General features: G+C 34.7%; 1 protein-coding gene across 1 annotated transcript in view; it reads left to right on the plus strand.

Annotated features, from left to right (window-relative positions):
• Positions 1-14723, plus strand: part of UGGT2 (UDP-glucose glycoprotein glucosyltransferase 2) — an 82296-nt gene that overhangs the window by 44974 nt on the left and 22599 nt on the right. Inside the window, exons 21-27 of the mRNA XM_080355157.1 lie at positions 873-1079; positions 2402-2533; positions 4141-4268; positions 5856-5951; positions 7675-7777; positions 12761-12840; positions 14506-14695. Of these exons, the coding sequence (XP_080211283.1) occupies positions 873-1079; positions 2402-2533; positions 4141-4268; positions 5856-5951; positions 7675-7777; positions 12761-12840; positions 14506-14695 (936 nt within the window). The remainder of the gene's footprint in view (positions 1-872; positions 1080-2401; positions 2534-4140; positions 4269-5855; positions 5952-7674; positions 7778-12760; positions 12841-14505; positions 14696-14723) is intronic.

The raw sequence follows: 14723 nt of genomic DNA on the forward strand, positions 1-14723 counted from the left end.
ACCATCTTGGTAGCCCTTTGCTGAAGCCCATCCAGCATCTCAACATCTTTCCTGCACTGAGGGGACCAAAACCAGGCACAGTAGCCCAAGTGCAGCCTCACAAGTACTGAGTAGAGGAGAAAAGCTTCCCATGATCAGCTCACCATGTGTCTCTAATGCAGCCTGGTATACACTTGTCTTCGTCCCAGCAAGAGCACACTTCTCAGGAACAGTTTAAATTACACATTTTCAAGCTTTCAAATAAGTTATTTAATATATATTTTTTTCTGCAATTTAAAGTTTGGTGTTTAAATATGTTGAATGCTAATGATTTCATCCATTGTTTTTGAATTCTTTACTGCAATAGAGTCCATTAACCTTTTTATCAGTTAGTGACACTATTTGATCCTACCTTAGAATCATCACTCTCTCTAGTAAAATTTCAGTGTCATCACCTGTTTTAGCAAGTGAAAGATTTTCCTGCTGAATAAGATTTAAATAAGTGGACAAATTTTCTTGTATTTATTTTGTGCTTAGTTTGATAGTTTTGAAAAACATCTACAAAACCAGTTCCGAAGTCTGTAAATGAACACTTGTGTATCTCCTTTGTTAAAATTACACTTCTGCAGAATGCTCAAAGGCAATTGTTTTATTAAAAAAAAAATCTTCTATTTAAAATATGTGTTACAGAATAGGTAAATCCTCACTGATAGCATTGTTCAACTCCTACTTGAAGTTCTGAGTTAGGCATTGATACATGCTTTCTGAAGACAAGTAGTTGAAAGAAATTAAATACTTAAGGGCATTTCACAGAGCTATAATAGATATGAATACATTAGGTAACAGCAGATGGAACTGTAAAATTGTGTATTATTCTCTATTTTTCTTCGCAGAAAACAAGCAGTCATACACGAGTTGGGGTTTTGAACAATCCTTCATCAAAAATAAAGGAAGATAACACAGCCGTTGCAAGAGGAATTTTGGCTGCTTTTCTAACCCAAAACAACAGCAATATAAAGAGTTTCCTAAGTAAACTCACTAAGGAAGAGACAGCAAAATCCCTTGCTGCTGGAACTAAAATTACGAAATTCCTCACGCCAGTGAGTACAAATTAAATTAGAATTACTTTATTTTGCATTTTACATATATTTTATTGTAAGGAGGTGGTGTTGAGAGTTGCAGTGTTTGGCCAAATGCCATGAAGTTTCTGACCCTTATACAGTTTCTGCTCAAGCAGATTTGGATTTTTGACAACTTTTATGTGATGAATAGAGAATTTCTCTAAAGAAAGAAGATGCAAGAGTACTGAAAAATATAGAGTACAGATTGTTGAGATACAAATAGTTTGTTTTTAATTTTGGGTTGTTTTTTGTAAAAAATATCTCTCTTAATTTACAGTACTAATATTTGTCAAGAATTAAGACCTCGGAAGTAACTGTTTGTATAGTACCTTGCTGTTGTGAGCAGTAATAGGCACAGGCTGAAGTGGTTGAGGTTGACAAGCGTTTTACACCTCTGGTTGTTCTTTTCTGTTGTGTTTCTGTGAAAATTCATTGGTTTAAAATAAGAAGGTTCACTTCCAGAGTAGAGCTGAATTACCAGATAACAGCTGCAAACTATACTTTTTGTTGCAGAAAGGCCTGTAAATTGTAGTATTTTTAAACAGTAAGATTTGGAAGACTAAGGGAACTCTCTGGCACCATATTGAAAAATAAATTAGTGGGTTTGGCTCATGCTCTTATTTCATTGTCTAATAAATGTTGAAAGACATAGAGGTAGCTAATTAGGCAATGTATGCATGTTACTGATTTATTTTTTAATTTTAATTGTATTGAATGAATCTATTTATTTGGTCTGTGTATTTCTAATTAAAAAATACATATCATTAGAGCTTAATATAGCAGGATAATTTTGACAAGTGAGGCACAGTGCTGTTGTGTGCATGACGGAATTTGTCCAGCTTTGAACACTGATTTGTTATGTGTCCTACTGGATGATGTTGCCTTCCCCAAAACACGTTTAAGGCCATAATCCAATGGCCATGTTAAAATTAGTATTTGATTTTTAGAGTAGTACAGATTTTTTTTATACCCTTTCCATAACAGTGAGAATACAGTTCAGTTGTTAATGGAGAATTTTATTTTTCATGTATCTGTGTGCTGTGTTTTAGAAAAAGTGTTTTACCTTAGACTTGGCTTTCCTCTCATGGTTATTCAAAGTTGCCCAAGGGTAAAAACTGCACATGAGCTGTTTGGGAGACTGTGGCTCCACACCAGTGGTCATGTACTGACACTGAAGCTGAGGTTGTTACTTTATTCTGATTTATGGTCACCACATAACTTGAAGAAAATCTTTGCTTACCTGAGGTGTTGTTCAATTTTGCTGAATAATTCCATCATCTCACACTTCACCCTTGCTTTAGGGAATGGAAGATGATACTTTTGAGAAGAAGTACAACACTTTAGGACTGGATATAATTAAAACCCACCAGATGTTCTGCCAGGAGGTTCTTAAGCTGCTTCCTGGGCAAATGGCTGTTGTGAGCAATGGCAGGGTAAGAAAGAAATTAACTTATCTCTTCAGTCTCTTTGTAGGTACTTTTTTTCCTGGAACTTCAGTTCCAAGCTAATGCATTGTATAGATTTCCCACTTTTCAGCCTGTTGGTAGAGAGTGGTTTGATTGTTTGTCTTTCTTTTACTTTATTTCATACTGATTTGTTAACTAGCTCTATTCCATTGAAGCTACTATGTACTTATGTCATTCCTACAGCTATTTAAGAGACCACATATAATAAAAGGTAAGTTACATTGATTAGGGTAGTATGTCAAGCTCTTCTGTTTTAGGAAAAAAACCCCAGATTGTTCATAAATATTGAGTTGTTCTATAGTCTTAACTCTTAATATTCAAATAAAAGTATAATAGTGTTGCTGCTTGAATTTCTTGTATATATATTATTAAACCAATAGCTTTTATTACAGTGTGGCTATAGATGAATTGTGAACATTCTGTGATTAAAAAATACGGAGTTGGGTTCAATATTTAGTGCCTGTTAATGACAGTCAATACCTTTCATTACAAATACAATTTATACAAACTACTCTAAGTCTTTTCTATTTATTGCTCCACCATTACAAAGAAATAGTGATACTGTGTTGGTATCTAATTACTGGAAACTCTCTTTAAATTGTGTTCTTAGTTACCCTTGTGCATCCTAAATGGCTTATGAGCTGTAACTGAAATACCACTGACAAACCCACAGAAAGTGGTTTTGTTGTTGAAGCACAAAAGAATTGTCTTGACTTTTTTGTGTTAACATAAAAGCCTCATAATTAAATATTCCATTTTCTTTTATAACTGGTTATTATTGTTTTCCATGCCTAAAAAAACCCTCAAGTAATTTCATACATTAAGTTTTGAGGAAATACTTTCCTCAAATACTTGGATCAATTTGATAGTATTCATCCATCTGAAACTGTGCGTTCAGCACCAAACTTACATCATCACATTCTGCATCTGGGAGCCCTGGAGGCTCTTGAAGTTGATTTGGTTCAGTTTAGCTTGGTAGACTATGGAGTAGGAAATCCAAATAACACCTTCAAAGCTATTTTCTGGGACGTCAAGACACCTTATTTTCCTTCAGACACACACAAAATAGTAGTTCTGTTTCTTGTCTCTGGATATCCTGCATTTCTTATCCTTTACTCTTTTCTTCCTTTCCATCCATTCTGCTTCATCTGAGAAGCCTTGAGAAGATAAGATTGTGTTCATGGAATTAAACAACTAAAGTGTGTGGTAGGCAGACAGATATTTGAATTTCAATTTAAAATAATGTAACTAACAGAGCCTTTTCTTCAGTTTAGATTTATTATTTCTAAGTAATGTATTCCTTTACGTAGGTAGGTATAATGAAAAATATCATGGATATTTCCACTGCAGCTGTTCTTTGTGATTGATAATTAACTGTAATTACATAATTGTAAAAGCCCAATCCTGCATAGTTACATGGTAGTACTATATAGTTAATAATATTGATCTATATAGGACTGGGGTTTGCATGTTGAATATTATGCATTAGTTCAAAATATTAGTATATTTTTTCTTACAGAAGAAACATTATTGGGACATTCTACACTTAGTAACATTTTTTTCCTCTATCTAAGGTTCTGGGTCCTTTAGATGAAAATGAATTATATGCAGAAGACTTTAATTTGTTGGAAAAAATAACGTACAGTACCTCAGCGGAAAAGATTAAAGCTATTGTCAAAGAGATGGGAAACAGTAGTAAAAGGTAACATTCTTTTGTGTTTTGAGACTTTATGATATAGGGACTTGTTTATTGCCTGTGATAAATTAATAATCCTTTTGCATGGGAAATTTGAACAAAGGTTCAAATATGTAGACATAGTACTCTTCGTGCTATTTACTCATATATATACACACTGTACATACACTTAGTGTTTGTTGTTTGTGTGCTATGTGTTTGCTGTCCTCTTATTTAGCATCTGAGTACTTGTTTGTAGAGAGATTTAACTGTCCTGTGTTTCCTTTTTAGTATTTCCCTGCAAGACTTTGTATCATCTTCACGCTTGGCTAATTATGCTATTTAACATGTTTTTTTCACTGTATATATAAACCTTCTATGCTGGTTTTCAGCTGCATGTGTCATTTACCCTTCTGCTGGCAGCCTATTTGGTACCATGTCGCTACAGCACAGAGCAGTAAAAAGGCAGCCTCTGTTATTCCAGAGATATGCACCTTTTTATCATTGTTTGCATGTGTGATGAGGCTGAAGCACATGAGATCACTGCTTATCCAAAGAGTCTTATCCTCTCCAATGTGCCCCATAACTTGTGTGCAGCTCTGCTGGGTTACTCCACATACTTTATCTACTTTCATGGTACTTACAGCCAAGAGACAAGTACAGCTAATGAAACAATTTCTACTACATTTTGTTTACTTAAGAGTAATTATAACAAATAGTAATAAGCATGATAAAATCCAGTGCAACTTAAAACCACAGTAATATCTGAGTATTGATATTTGAAGTAAGAAAGTGCACTCATTGTCTTTGGGAATTGTTAGAAAAGGAGCCTGCAGAGGCACAGATAGATGAGGTGCCCTGACACCCTGCTAGAAAGCATTCACACATCTGTTAATCAAAGAAGTGTAAAGATGAGTTCTAACCAGCTTTTAATCTAAGGATCCGGTTTGTGTACGAAGAAGATAGTAAAATCATATTATTTTTACAGTACCTGTTGACCTTCTGTGTGTCAAGTATCATTTCTGTTATCTGGAAAGACTGGCAAAACAGAATAACCACCAGAAAAACAAAATCAAAAAGAGGTAGAACTATCAAGGAGATATGTAGTGAGAGGCAAAACATGTTTAATCAAATAATAAGACTTTGTGACACCACAAGACACCTACTAAGGTTTCTAAGGAATTTCTAATAAGAAATACAAAAAAGTTAAAAGGTGTGGCCAAGTAAACTTGAAAATTCCTTAATTTGTGTCTGTTCCTAGATGTTGTCAGAGAGGAAGAAAATTGGGGAAGAAAAAAAAAGAAGTAATAAAGAGATATAAATATCAGCAGATCACACCATCCAAACTGTGAGGTTGAATGATAATTCTGCTAATTCCGCATTGCCTAATTTTAAGAGGTGTCCAGTGCACAAGCTCTAAGGCAGTAGTGGTTCTTAGGCATTGTCATGCTGAAAGTTTTACTCAAAGCTACAAATCTTGAGGTGACAATCTTTTTAAAAGTTCAGGATGTAGGCTTTTAAAATACCCCTTATGTAGACAGACACACATTAAAATGTGAATGTTTTACTCCTTTTCTGTGGAAAAACAAGTCACATGTACCTTATTTAATACAGCGGCAGTGATTTGATTATGAAAATAGATGCCCTACTGTCGTCTTTGCCTAAAACAGAGATGAGACAAGATGCTGAAATATTGAAAGAACAGCACAGGTAAGTTGTGTCTGTCATGATAATGCACTTATAGTACTTTCATATTAAAATTAGAATGCACTGATTGCTGCATAAGGTCTTTGGAAACTTGGGTAAGCATTCCGGTTTTAAAAGAAGTTGTTGATTTTATGATCAACCTGTTCATCTACCCTAGTGTATGCATCTCTACATCTGTTTTAATCGATTGATTAGTAATACCTAATGATTTTCCATTCTTATCCTTAGCTCAAAAAGTATGATTACAGTTGGTTTGAATAGCAGTGATGATCTGCAGTTAGAAAACTTGGAGGACCTACATTTACTAAAATGTTAGAAATAATTTTACAGATTAGAGTTAAAACAAGCCCTCCTAATTTTCATTAATGTGGAAACCTCTAGCACAGCTTTTTCTGTTTGTGGATCCTGAGTACTACTGTTAAATCTTATATATGTATGTTTATATTGTACAACAGTTTGTGGCTTAGCCATCTCACTATTGACCGTAGCTCCTGTGCTCAGCTTGACCCTAAATACAATTAGATTAGACCATAACCTACAATTAGATTACAGTCAAATGCAAGTTGACGAGGCCCATTGGCACTTAATTCCTTAAGACAGAATGTTGTCAGTTAATAGATTTACACTTGGCAAGCTCACGTTAGTCTAATTTGTGTATTTACTTGTATGTTGGCTCCTCGTGTTTCTGATTCTGGATTTAGAAAATCAACATGCCACAAGCATTGTCTTTTGTTGTCATTTTAATGAATGAGACATAAAATACCAAGATGTCCATCTGTGAATCCCGTCTTCTTAGTGATGGGGTACTAATGGTAGCTGGTTTTAATTTAAGCTTTGCTGGGCCAAACTTTCTGGAGCTAAGACAGGTACATTCTTTAAAAGGACATATGATAGTGCAAGAATCATGATAAAAATATTTTTTTAAATGCTGTCTTCAAATCCTTACTTGTGTTTATTGGTAAAGCTGCTCTAGTGTGCTGTGCTGATGTAAATCAGTAGCCTGACGCTTTTTCCAAAGTTACCCTAAAAAACAGGGAGTATTGTGCTACTACCATATTGGAGGGAGTTTGACTTGCTAACAGTACTTATATTTCTAGGTGTATTTTTTTGTGGAAAACAAATTCATATAGTCCTTTTGTGTCTTTACAGCACATGATTTTTTTTTAAGGTTTACTAATGTTTCCTTCCTGTAGACCTGGATTACTTTAACTAGTATCTCCTTGAGTTAGTCTAATCAAGTTCAACAAACCAAATTATTTTCTGGAATGCATAAATCTAATTCATCCTATCAAGTTTCACACTTCTCAGTTGCCATTTTTCCCACTGTTATTTTAAAATTGTTACCCACCAGCACTTGTAAAATCTGATAATTCTACATATTGGTAAAGCAAATTGTAGACCAGTGACAAAAAGGCTGTTTTAGAATTTTTGCAGTGTGTTTTCCTTTTATTGATTTTTTTTTTTTTTTGTAGTGGGGCATGTATGCTATCAGTTACCAGTATGGAACTACGTAGATTACTGCTAAATTTTAATTGCTGTTCATGTTAAGATTTTCTAGTGATATCACAGGAAGCAATGATGATTACTGCTTGAAATGAGGGAGACATCTTCATGAGTGGTAAAATATAAAGTGGCTCCAGTATTACAAATTCATGCCTAAAAATGTTTGGTTTTTTCCCACAAATTCAGTTTAGGATTTTCACATCACTTTTTGTTTTTTTAACAGCGTAGTAAAAGTCAATCCCCAGCAGAATGAACCATTCTATGATGTTATTGCTATTGTGGATCCATTGACAAGAGAAGCACAGAAGATGGCTCATTTATTGATTGTAAGCTTGTGGTCATTTCTTTTCATTTGCAAATTTGTAGTTTAATTTTTACTAAACTTTCTCTTATTTCCATGTACAGTGTAGTAAAGGGGTAAAAATTTGAGGTATTTTAAAAAGTATATATTGGGCTATTTAAATGCACATGTAAAAGTTGGGGATGATCTAGTTCATAACTGTAAGTACTTTACTTGAAATTAAAGTTCAGATTCCCCATGAACCAGTCCTCTTAAAAGTGAGTCCATAAATATTCTTTATAGTCAATAGAAGGAAAGGAGGAGATTGTGTGTCTAGTATGGAGGGAAAGGATCTCCCATCTCAAAATCTTAAGAAGCAAATGTTTCTTTCCATTAAACCAAATCACCTTAGTTTTCCAAGATACGGGTCAGATTTACACCACTTCATTTAGGTAATATGATCATAGGAAGATTGGACGATAAACCTTTTGGTTCTTTGAAAGGGATTTCGCAGCTGATTAATGCTTTTGAGTTTATCTAGAAGTCTGTTGTGTGTAGCTATTGATCATCTAAAGGGAGACTGTCCCAAAAACATAGCTCCTGAAATGACTTTCTTTTTTCACTAGCTGCAGCATATCACTCTACCTCAGGTTTATAGTTACCCATAAAAATGCAAATTTTGTCTTCTCTTTATGGTCCGTTACAATTCTGAAGCCTGTAACTGGATTTTTGCAGCATCCTGGTTTATCTTTTTCTCTGCAGTAATTATGGAAGTTTCATATTTTTTTTACATTGCTTTTCGCCCTCCTATTTTCATACCTTTATGCCTTTTGTATTAAACATTGAGGCATCCGCTCACTCTTCATACGTAATATTCACTAAGTATTCACTAAGTAGCAAAGTAAAATATTTTAAAATACCATGAAAATTCTGTTATTTCAAGACTCGCAAGTACAAGCTTTCTCTAGAAGCAGATGTTTCATTTCACTGTTCTCAGTTAAAATGAAATCCTGATATTGCCAAATGAAATCTATTCACTTCGAAATTGGTTGGAAACTCTTTCCATTCAGCCAGAAGTTTATATTATGGTAAATTGTGTGAAGGAACTTGAATTATAGCTCAGATCAGGAGCCTGTGTTCCTCCTAGAGCAACAGGCTCCCTTACGAGCAGTATCTTCCCTGACACCTGCCTGGGCAAATGACTCCCATGGTGAACCAAGCTGTTCAGCCATCCCAGATCCTACTTGATTCATAGGAGCTATAGTCTTTATTCAAGAAGTCAACCCTTAGGAGAGAATAATGAAATGCTGTTGAAACTAAAGAAATCGGAAATATATTTATGTAGATGAAACTTATTTACAATTTAAAAATTATTTTTTAAAATGAAAAATAATATAATCTAATTTTTTTTTAAATATATCTAATTATGTGGAAAGTCAGCTCCTGCTGGTATAGATACAAAACATCCAAACATACACAGCAAGGCCTAAACTGGAAGTTCCTATATGTATGACTTTCTGATTATCTTGTTGTCTACAGGTGAATACTGTAAGCACTGGGTTATATTTATATTTAAAGGATTTTTTTTTAATAACATAACTGAATTAGTGCCCAGTATATTGGGATGGTAGCTATTCATAGTGCAAAATTTATTTAATAACTACCACAGCAAAGCACACAGTTTTTGCCTCGGTCTGTGTTGAATGTGTCCATGTTATAGTTTTGGGGTTTTTTATGTTTTTTGTTGATTGGTTTTGATTTTTCTTGTTTTTTGGGGTTGGTTTGTTTGTTTTTGTATTTTGTTTAGGTTTTGTTTTTTGGGGGGGGCGTGAAAGCATGCTATTATAGTATAATACTTTGTGTCACTTAGTAGTCACTTCAAATACTTATTTTGTTGTGTTTGGGTTTTTTAAAATACAAATAAGTTACTCATATTAAATGGCATTGAAATTGAGAAAGTCTAAACAACTGTAGGTAGCAGTAATCTAACTTTACTACTTAATCTTAGAAAGTGGCAAATTAAGGATGGGGTACTGTGTGAGAGCAAAGCCAAGGCTTTTATCTGTTTTTAAAATATATTCTGAATTGTATCATAAGAATTGCTCTGTATCCTCTCTAGAATGAGGCACGTATAACCCATGTTTTCCCTTTTTCAAAAGGTTTTGTCACAGGCTTGACCATCAAATATTTCCAGACAAGGCAATGGTCCCTGTCTATAGTAGGTCTTCAGATATTGGCCCTGACATGACCAGTGTAGGACCACGTCTGTTCTCAGCAGAACACATGGAACAGCTAACTAGTCCTAAAGTTACAAAGGTGGTCCCCGAGATGACATGAAAAAAAGTAGAAATTCCTTCTTCTAAAAATGAGGACAAAATTGAAGAGTTACTTGTTTTGCTTTGGTTTGTTTTTTCCTCATGGTTCACCAAAACCAGCTGAAAAAATACATATATGGTGCTGCTAAACAAACTACATGTCCCCTAGCCTAACTGCTTTACTCCAGCAGTATGTAACTCAGGATCATCTACTTATTTTTCCCCTTGTTCCAGTAACCATCAAAGAATTAAAAAATGTGGAGTAAAAAATCAAACCCTTTCTTTTTTCCTGTGAATTTTCTGTTGCCTTTTTTCCCTAAAGTGATGAGAGATACCTGGAAAAGCCTCTTTTGATAATCGAGTCTGATTTCATATACAGCACAGGTCGTAGGATTTCTTTATCAATTAGCATTTGAAGTAGAAGTAATTTTTTAATCTAATTCTAATTTAAATATCATCAAGTACAGATCACAGTTCCAACTGAGCTTTTCCAGTGGCTGAGTTAAACTCAGACTTGGAATTGCAGAATTTGATTTAGGTCCGTGCTGTAAGCATTCATCTTTTCCTCATTTTGCCAGTTTTGTTGAAGAGTCTATTCTAAGAGTTTGTTTTCAGTGTAGATGCTTCATGTTATGATGCCATTCACACAGAATTCCAAGTGAGTGGTTGAATAATCGTGGTTTAGTGAGTTATTGCCTTTCAAGTGAGTTATGGTAACTTACACTAAAGGCTCTGCAAAGTGACTGGGGCGTGCAAAATAAAACTTTTCTCTTAAATAATCTTCAGACCTAGTGAACTGAAATAATTTGGCCATTTTTTACAGTCTGAAACACTCCCTGGATTAAATTTCCTTGCTCTTCTTTGAATTTTTCTTAATTAAAGCAAGCAGATCGAACTCTTCATATACGCTGCTATAAAAGAGGCTTTCCAATCTTGTAACCATTTTCATGTGTTGAATTGAATGCCCTGGCATTTGGTGTCCACATAAGCACTAAGTAGAATAACTGAATTCAGTATTCCAGAAGTTGCATTGTTAGAAAACACAGAGATGAAGCATTCAGGTCTTATTTGTCATTTCCTCTTTAAGTTGCTGCGAAAAGTTAATTAAGAATGGCATTATTTCGGCTGCAATACTATACTGAATTTCATGGTCAGCTGTTCAATTGGGATGATCCTCCGTCTTTTCTCAAAATAATTTCATTCTGCACACAACAACCTATGAATGCAGATTGCTGACATATCCTTCTTACTAATGGGATGAGATTTTTGCCTTATTTGAAGAGAAAGTCTAATACCAGTTTACATCATTTTGAATATAACACCTTTACTTGAGAGTTTTTTTTTCTTTAATGTTGAGAATTCTGGACATGTTTTAGTAGCTGAGACCAGCTAGTACTGGGTACAAAGGCTTTTTATTCAGAATTATAGATTAGATAGGTAGATAGATATTTGAGCCACTTTGACTTCTGTTTTGATTTTATTGGTCTTTAGCCCATGTCATGTAATATTTTCCCTTCTTATGCTGTTTCAGTTCTTGTTTCATGCATCTTCACTTGTTTTCACCCTTATGCCATTCCCTAGTCTTTATTTTTTTTGCTCAGTAGTTTGATGTTTGTTTGTTTGTTTGTTTTTCAACGATGGTATTCAGGTGACACAGAGAAGAGAATGAGAAACTAGGAACAGAACAGGTTCCTAGGGCTATAGAAAGTTTTAGCACTATAGTAAAGAATATGTGTAGCCATGGGTTGAACTGAGGAAAGAAAAATACTGTTTATAATAAAAGAGAGATGTAAGGATGACCATTGTCTTGCTTTGTCCCCAATTTACTTACCATTATAATAATTTCAGGTTTTTACCTTAGCGGTGTAAGTACTTTAACTTAGCTTTAGTATCTTACTTACTCTTCTGATAATATCCATAAAGGTAGACAGCTGCTTTATGCTTTCAAATAAGCACTTTGGATCAGAAGCCACAGAGACAAAGATAACTTGGTGACAGTTTAAGAGCAGTTTAAATAAATTAATAACTTTTTAAAACTTTAAATAAAATACAGTGCTCACGAAAATAGGAAAATATACTATCCTAATATTATAATTCCTATATAGCAACATCCAGAAAATCAGTGTTTGAGAAATGAACTGATGAAGAAACTGAGAAAAAAAGTAGAAATATTTTAACTTACTGGAACATTTTGAAGGTGAATTAATAGTTCAACACATCATTAATCTATGGCTGACATTTTAGTAATTAAGTATTAAAATAATTATCTGAACTTTACTATATTCAACAATTTATTGTGTGCAACAATTTTAATAAGAATGAAAGTTTGGGGTTTTTTTTAAGATTGGTTATTGACTAAAAGGCACATGCTGTACTTACAAACTTTGCAGTGCTTTAAAATCTACAAAATACATGAGCAAGGTGCTAATATAATTAACTCAAGCATTGGAAAATGAGGCTAGCTGCTCTTTAAAAAACTGCATCACTACAGAAAAAATATTAACGTGCATTAATCATGCAGTTTTAGAAAAGGTAAAATCTTTTTTGGAATATCTGACAACATCCCTTAATATACAGATATAGTTAGAAATTTAAAACATTTGGGATTTCTACTGAAGCTTGAGAAATGACAGGATGTTGCAAGGATAACTTTAGCTTATTTTCAAAGTTTGAGTACCAAGAATCATTATTTACACAGAATTTTTTTTCTGTAGGTACTGAAAGACGTTATAAATGTGAAACTCAGGTTGTTTTTGAACTGCAGATCCAAGCTCTCAGAAGTGCCACTGAAGAGGTGAGTAGGTTATAGTTTTTCTTACAAGTATATGATCTCGTTCAGTCTGGTAAAAACAGCCTGAACGGTGGGTATTCCCTTAAAAAATCAACAATGGTTTGCGTTTCTGGATTGTTCTGTTGTGTTAGTTATTTTCTTTGAATGTTACTGAAGCAGCTTGCACTTGTCTAGATAAAAATTCTAATTCTAAGGTGTCAAGCACAGATCACCAGGAACTGATCCAGTCCATCCAATGCACCTCTCATAAGCAACCCTTAAAGAAATCGAGGGAGAGTCTTTCATGCCTGGGAGAACCTGCAAAGGGAGGTCGTCTCCCTAACTTGCTCACTTCTTACTGTCTGCTTACTGTGTAATGAATTTGGCAGATTCAGCATGCTTAAAGCTGAAATTCATCTGAGCAAATGTGCAGTCTGCATTTGAGATCTCGCTATAATTCTTTAAGAGTGTTATACCCTAAAAGTTCCTGCCTTAAACTGAAGTTTCTTTTAACTGACTGTAAAGACATGGGCTCAGTAGTTCAGTTTACTCTGAAATTAACTCCCCAGAGAGGATTCCTTTCTCTAAGAGGGGTGTTGAAGCACCGCTATCCCTTTGGCAGATATTTTGCCTCTCATCTAATGAGGGAGTCTGGCAGTTGTCCCTGCCCTTGAGCCAGTAGACTAGAGAATTAATCACTTGCCCACGGAACAGAAGTCTTTAGTTTCTACTCGGTTTGATGGGAGTTGAACTCACGCCTCTTACATAGCAAAAGATTGTCTTGATCATCAGTCTTCTGAGTATTTTGTGTGACTGTTGTCATGACTGCTTTTAAAGCTAGTCATTTTGCAGGTGTTATTGCCACGTTCTTTCCTTGTGCTTGAGAGAGGTGAGAGGAGTAAATATTCTGGCATCTGCCCTTCAGGCAGGTTGTATTTTTCTTGCAGCAATGGCTTCATATGAAGTGCATCCAAATACTAGCCCAAATACTTTGTGGAAAAATTGTATTCTTCCTGATGGGTACAGATTTTCTTACCTTTTTATTTGTCGTAGTAATTAATTGTCCTTTTGTTGTTGTTGTTTCCATATCAAGCACTCATGGCTTGCTGCCTTCACTCTCCATCTTCATTCCTCTTTTTTCTCTGTTCTGATTCTTATTTTCTTGAATAACAATAGAGGAAGGAAAAAAATAATGATTATTTTGTTGCTGCAAGAAACTTTTACCTGCAGAATAAGTAGGGTAAGACTTGGAGAGGAATAGAGACCTCTCCTTTCCTCTGCTCTGTCTTTGCTGCTGCTTCCCAAAGACTCTTTTCTTCCAGCAGGGATTAGTCCTACTGCTTAGTTTAGTGATACGGATTCTGAGGATTCAAGGCAGTTTACAGTCAAGATCTTTAAATGCGTCTCTTGGGTTATTCACCTTCCCAGCCATCAATAATGTTAATAGGAATTCGGCATTTTTACAGAAAAAAGTTATCAAAAGTGAATAGATCTTTGTTCATCTACCAGCCCATCTGAGACTCTGTAGGTATTGTCTGATGGTATTCCACAGGAATAGGCTGCTACTGTGCCTCCAAACATGATTAATTTGGTAGACATTCACTATATTTTAATGCATTTTGGAAGAATGACTGTTTGGAACTTTAAGCTTAAGTAAATGTATTTTTTTGAACACTTCTTTTTCAACAGCTTCTATCGTTTTGTTCTGGAACCAGAATTAACTTATGGGATCAACAAGCACCTTCCTTCTGAACCTATGGCAAAATTCCTCGAATTGCCAGAATCACCCCTTTTAACTCTAAATATGATAACTCCTGAAAGCTGGCTGGTTGAAGCAGTAAACAGTTCCTGTGATCTCGATAACATTCATTTACAGGATGTAAGTAATGGTTTGTAAACTTTATCAA

The sequence above is a fragment of the Nesoenas mayeri genome, assembly GCF_963082525.1.
Source record: "Nesoenas mayeri genome assembly, chromosome: 1".
NCBI classification, from domain to species: domain Eukaryota; kingdom Metazoa; phylum Chordata; class Aves; order Columbiformes; family Columbidae; genus Nesoenas; species Nesoenas mayeri.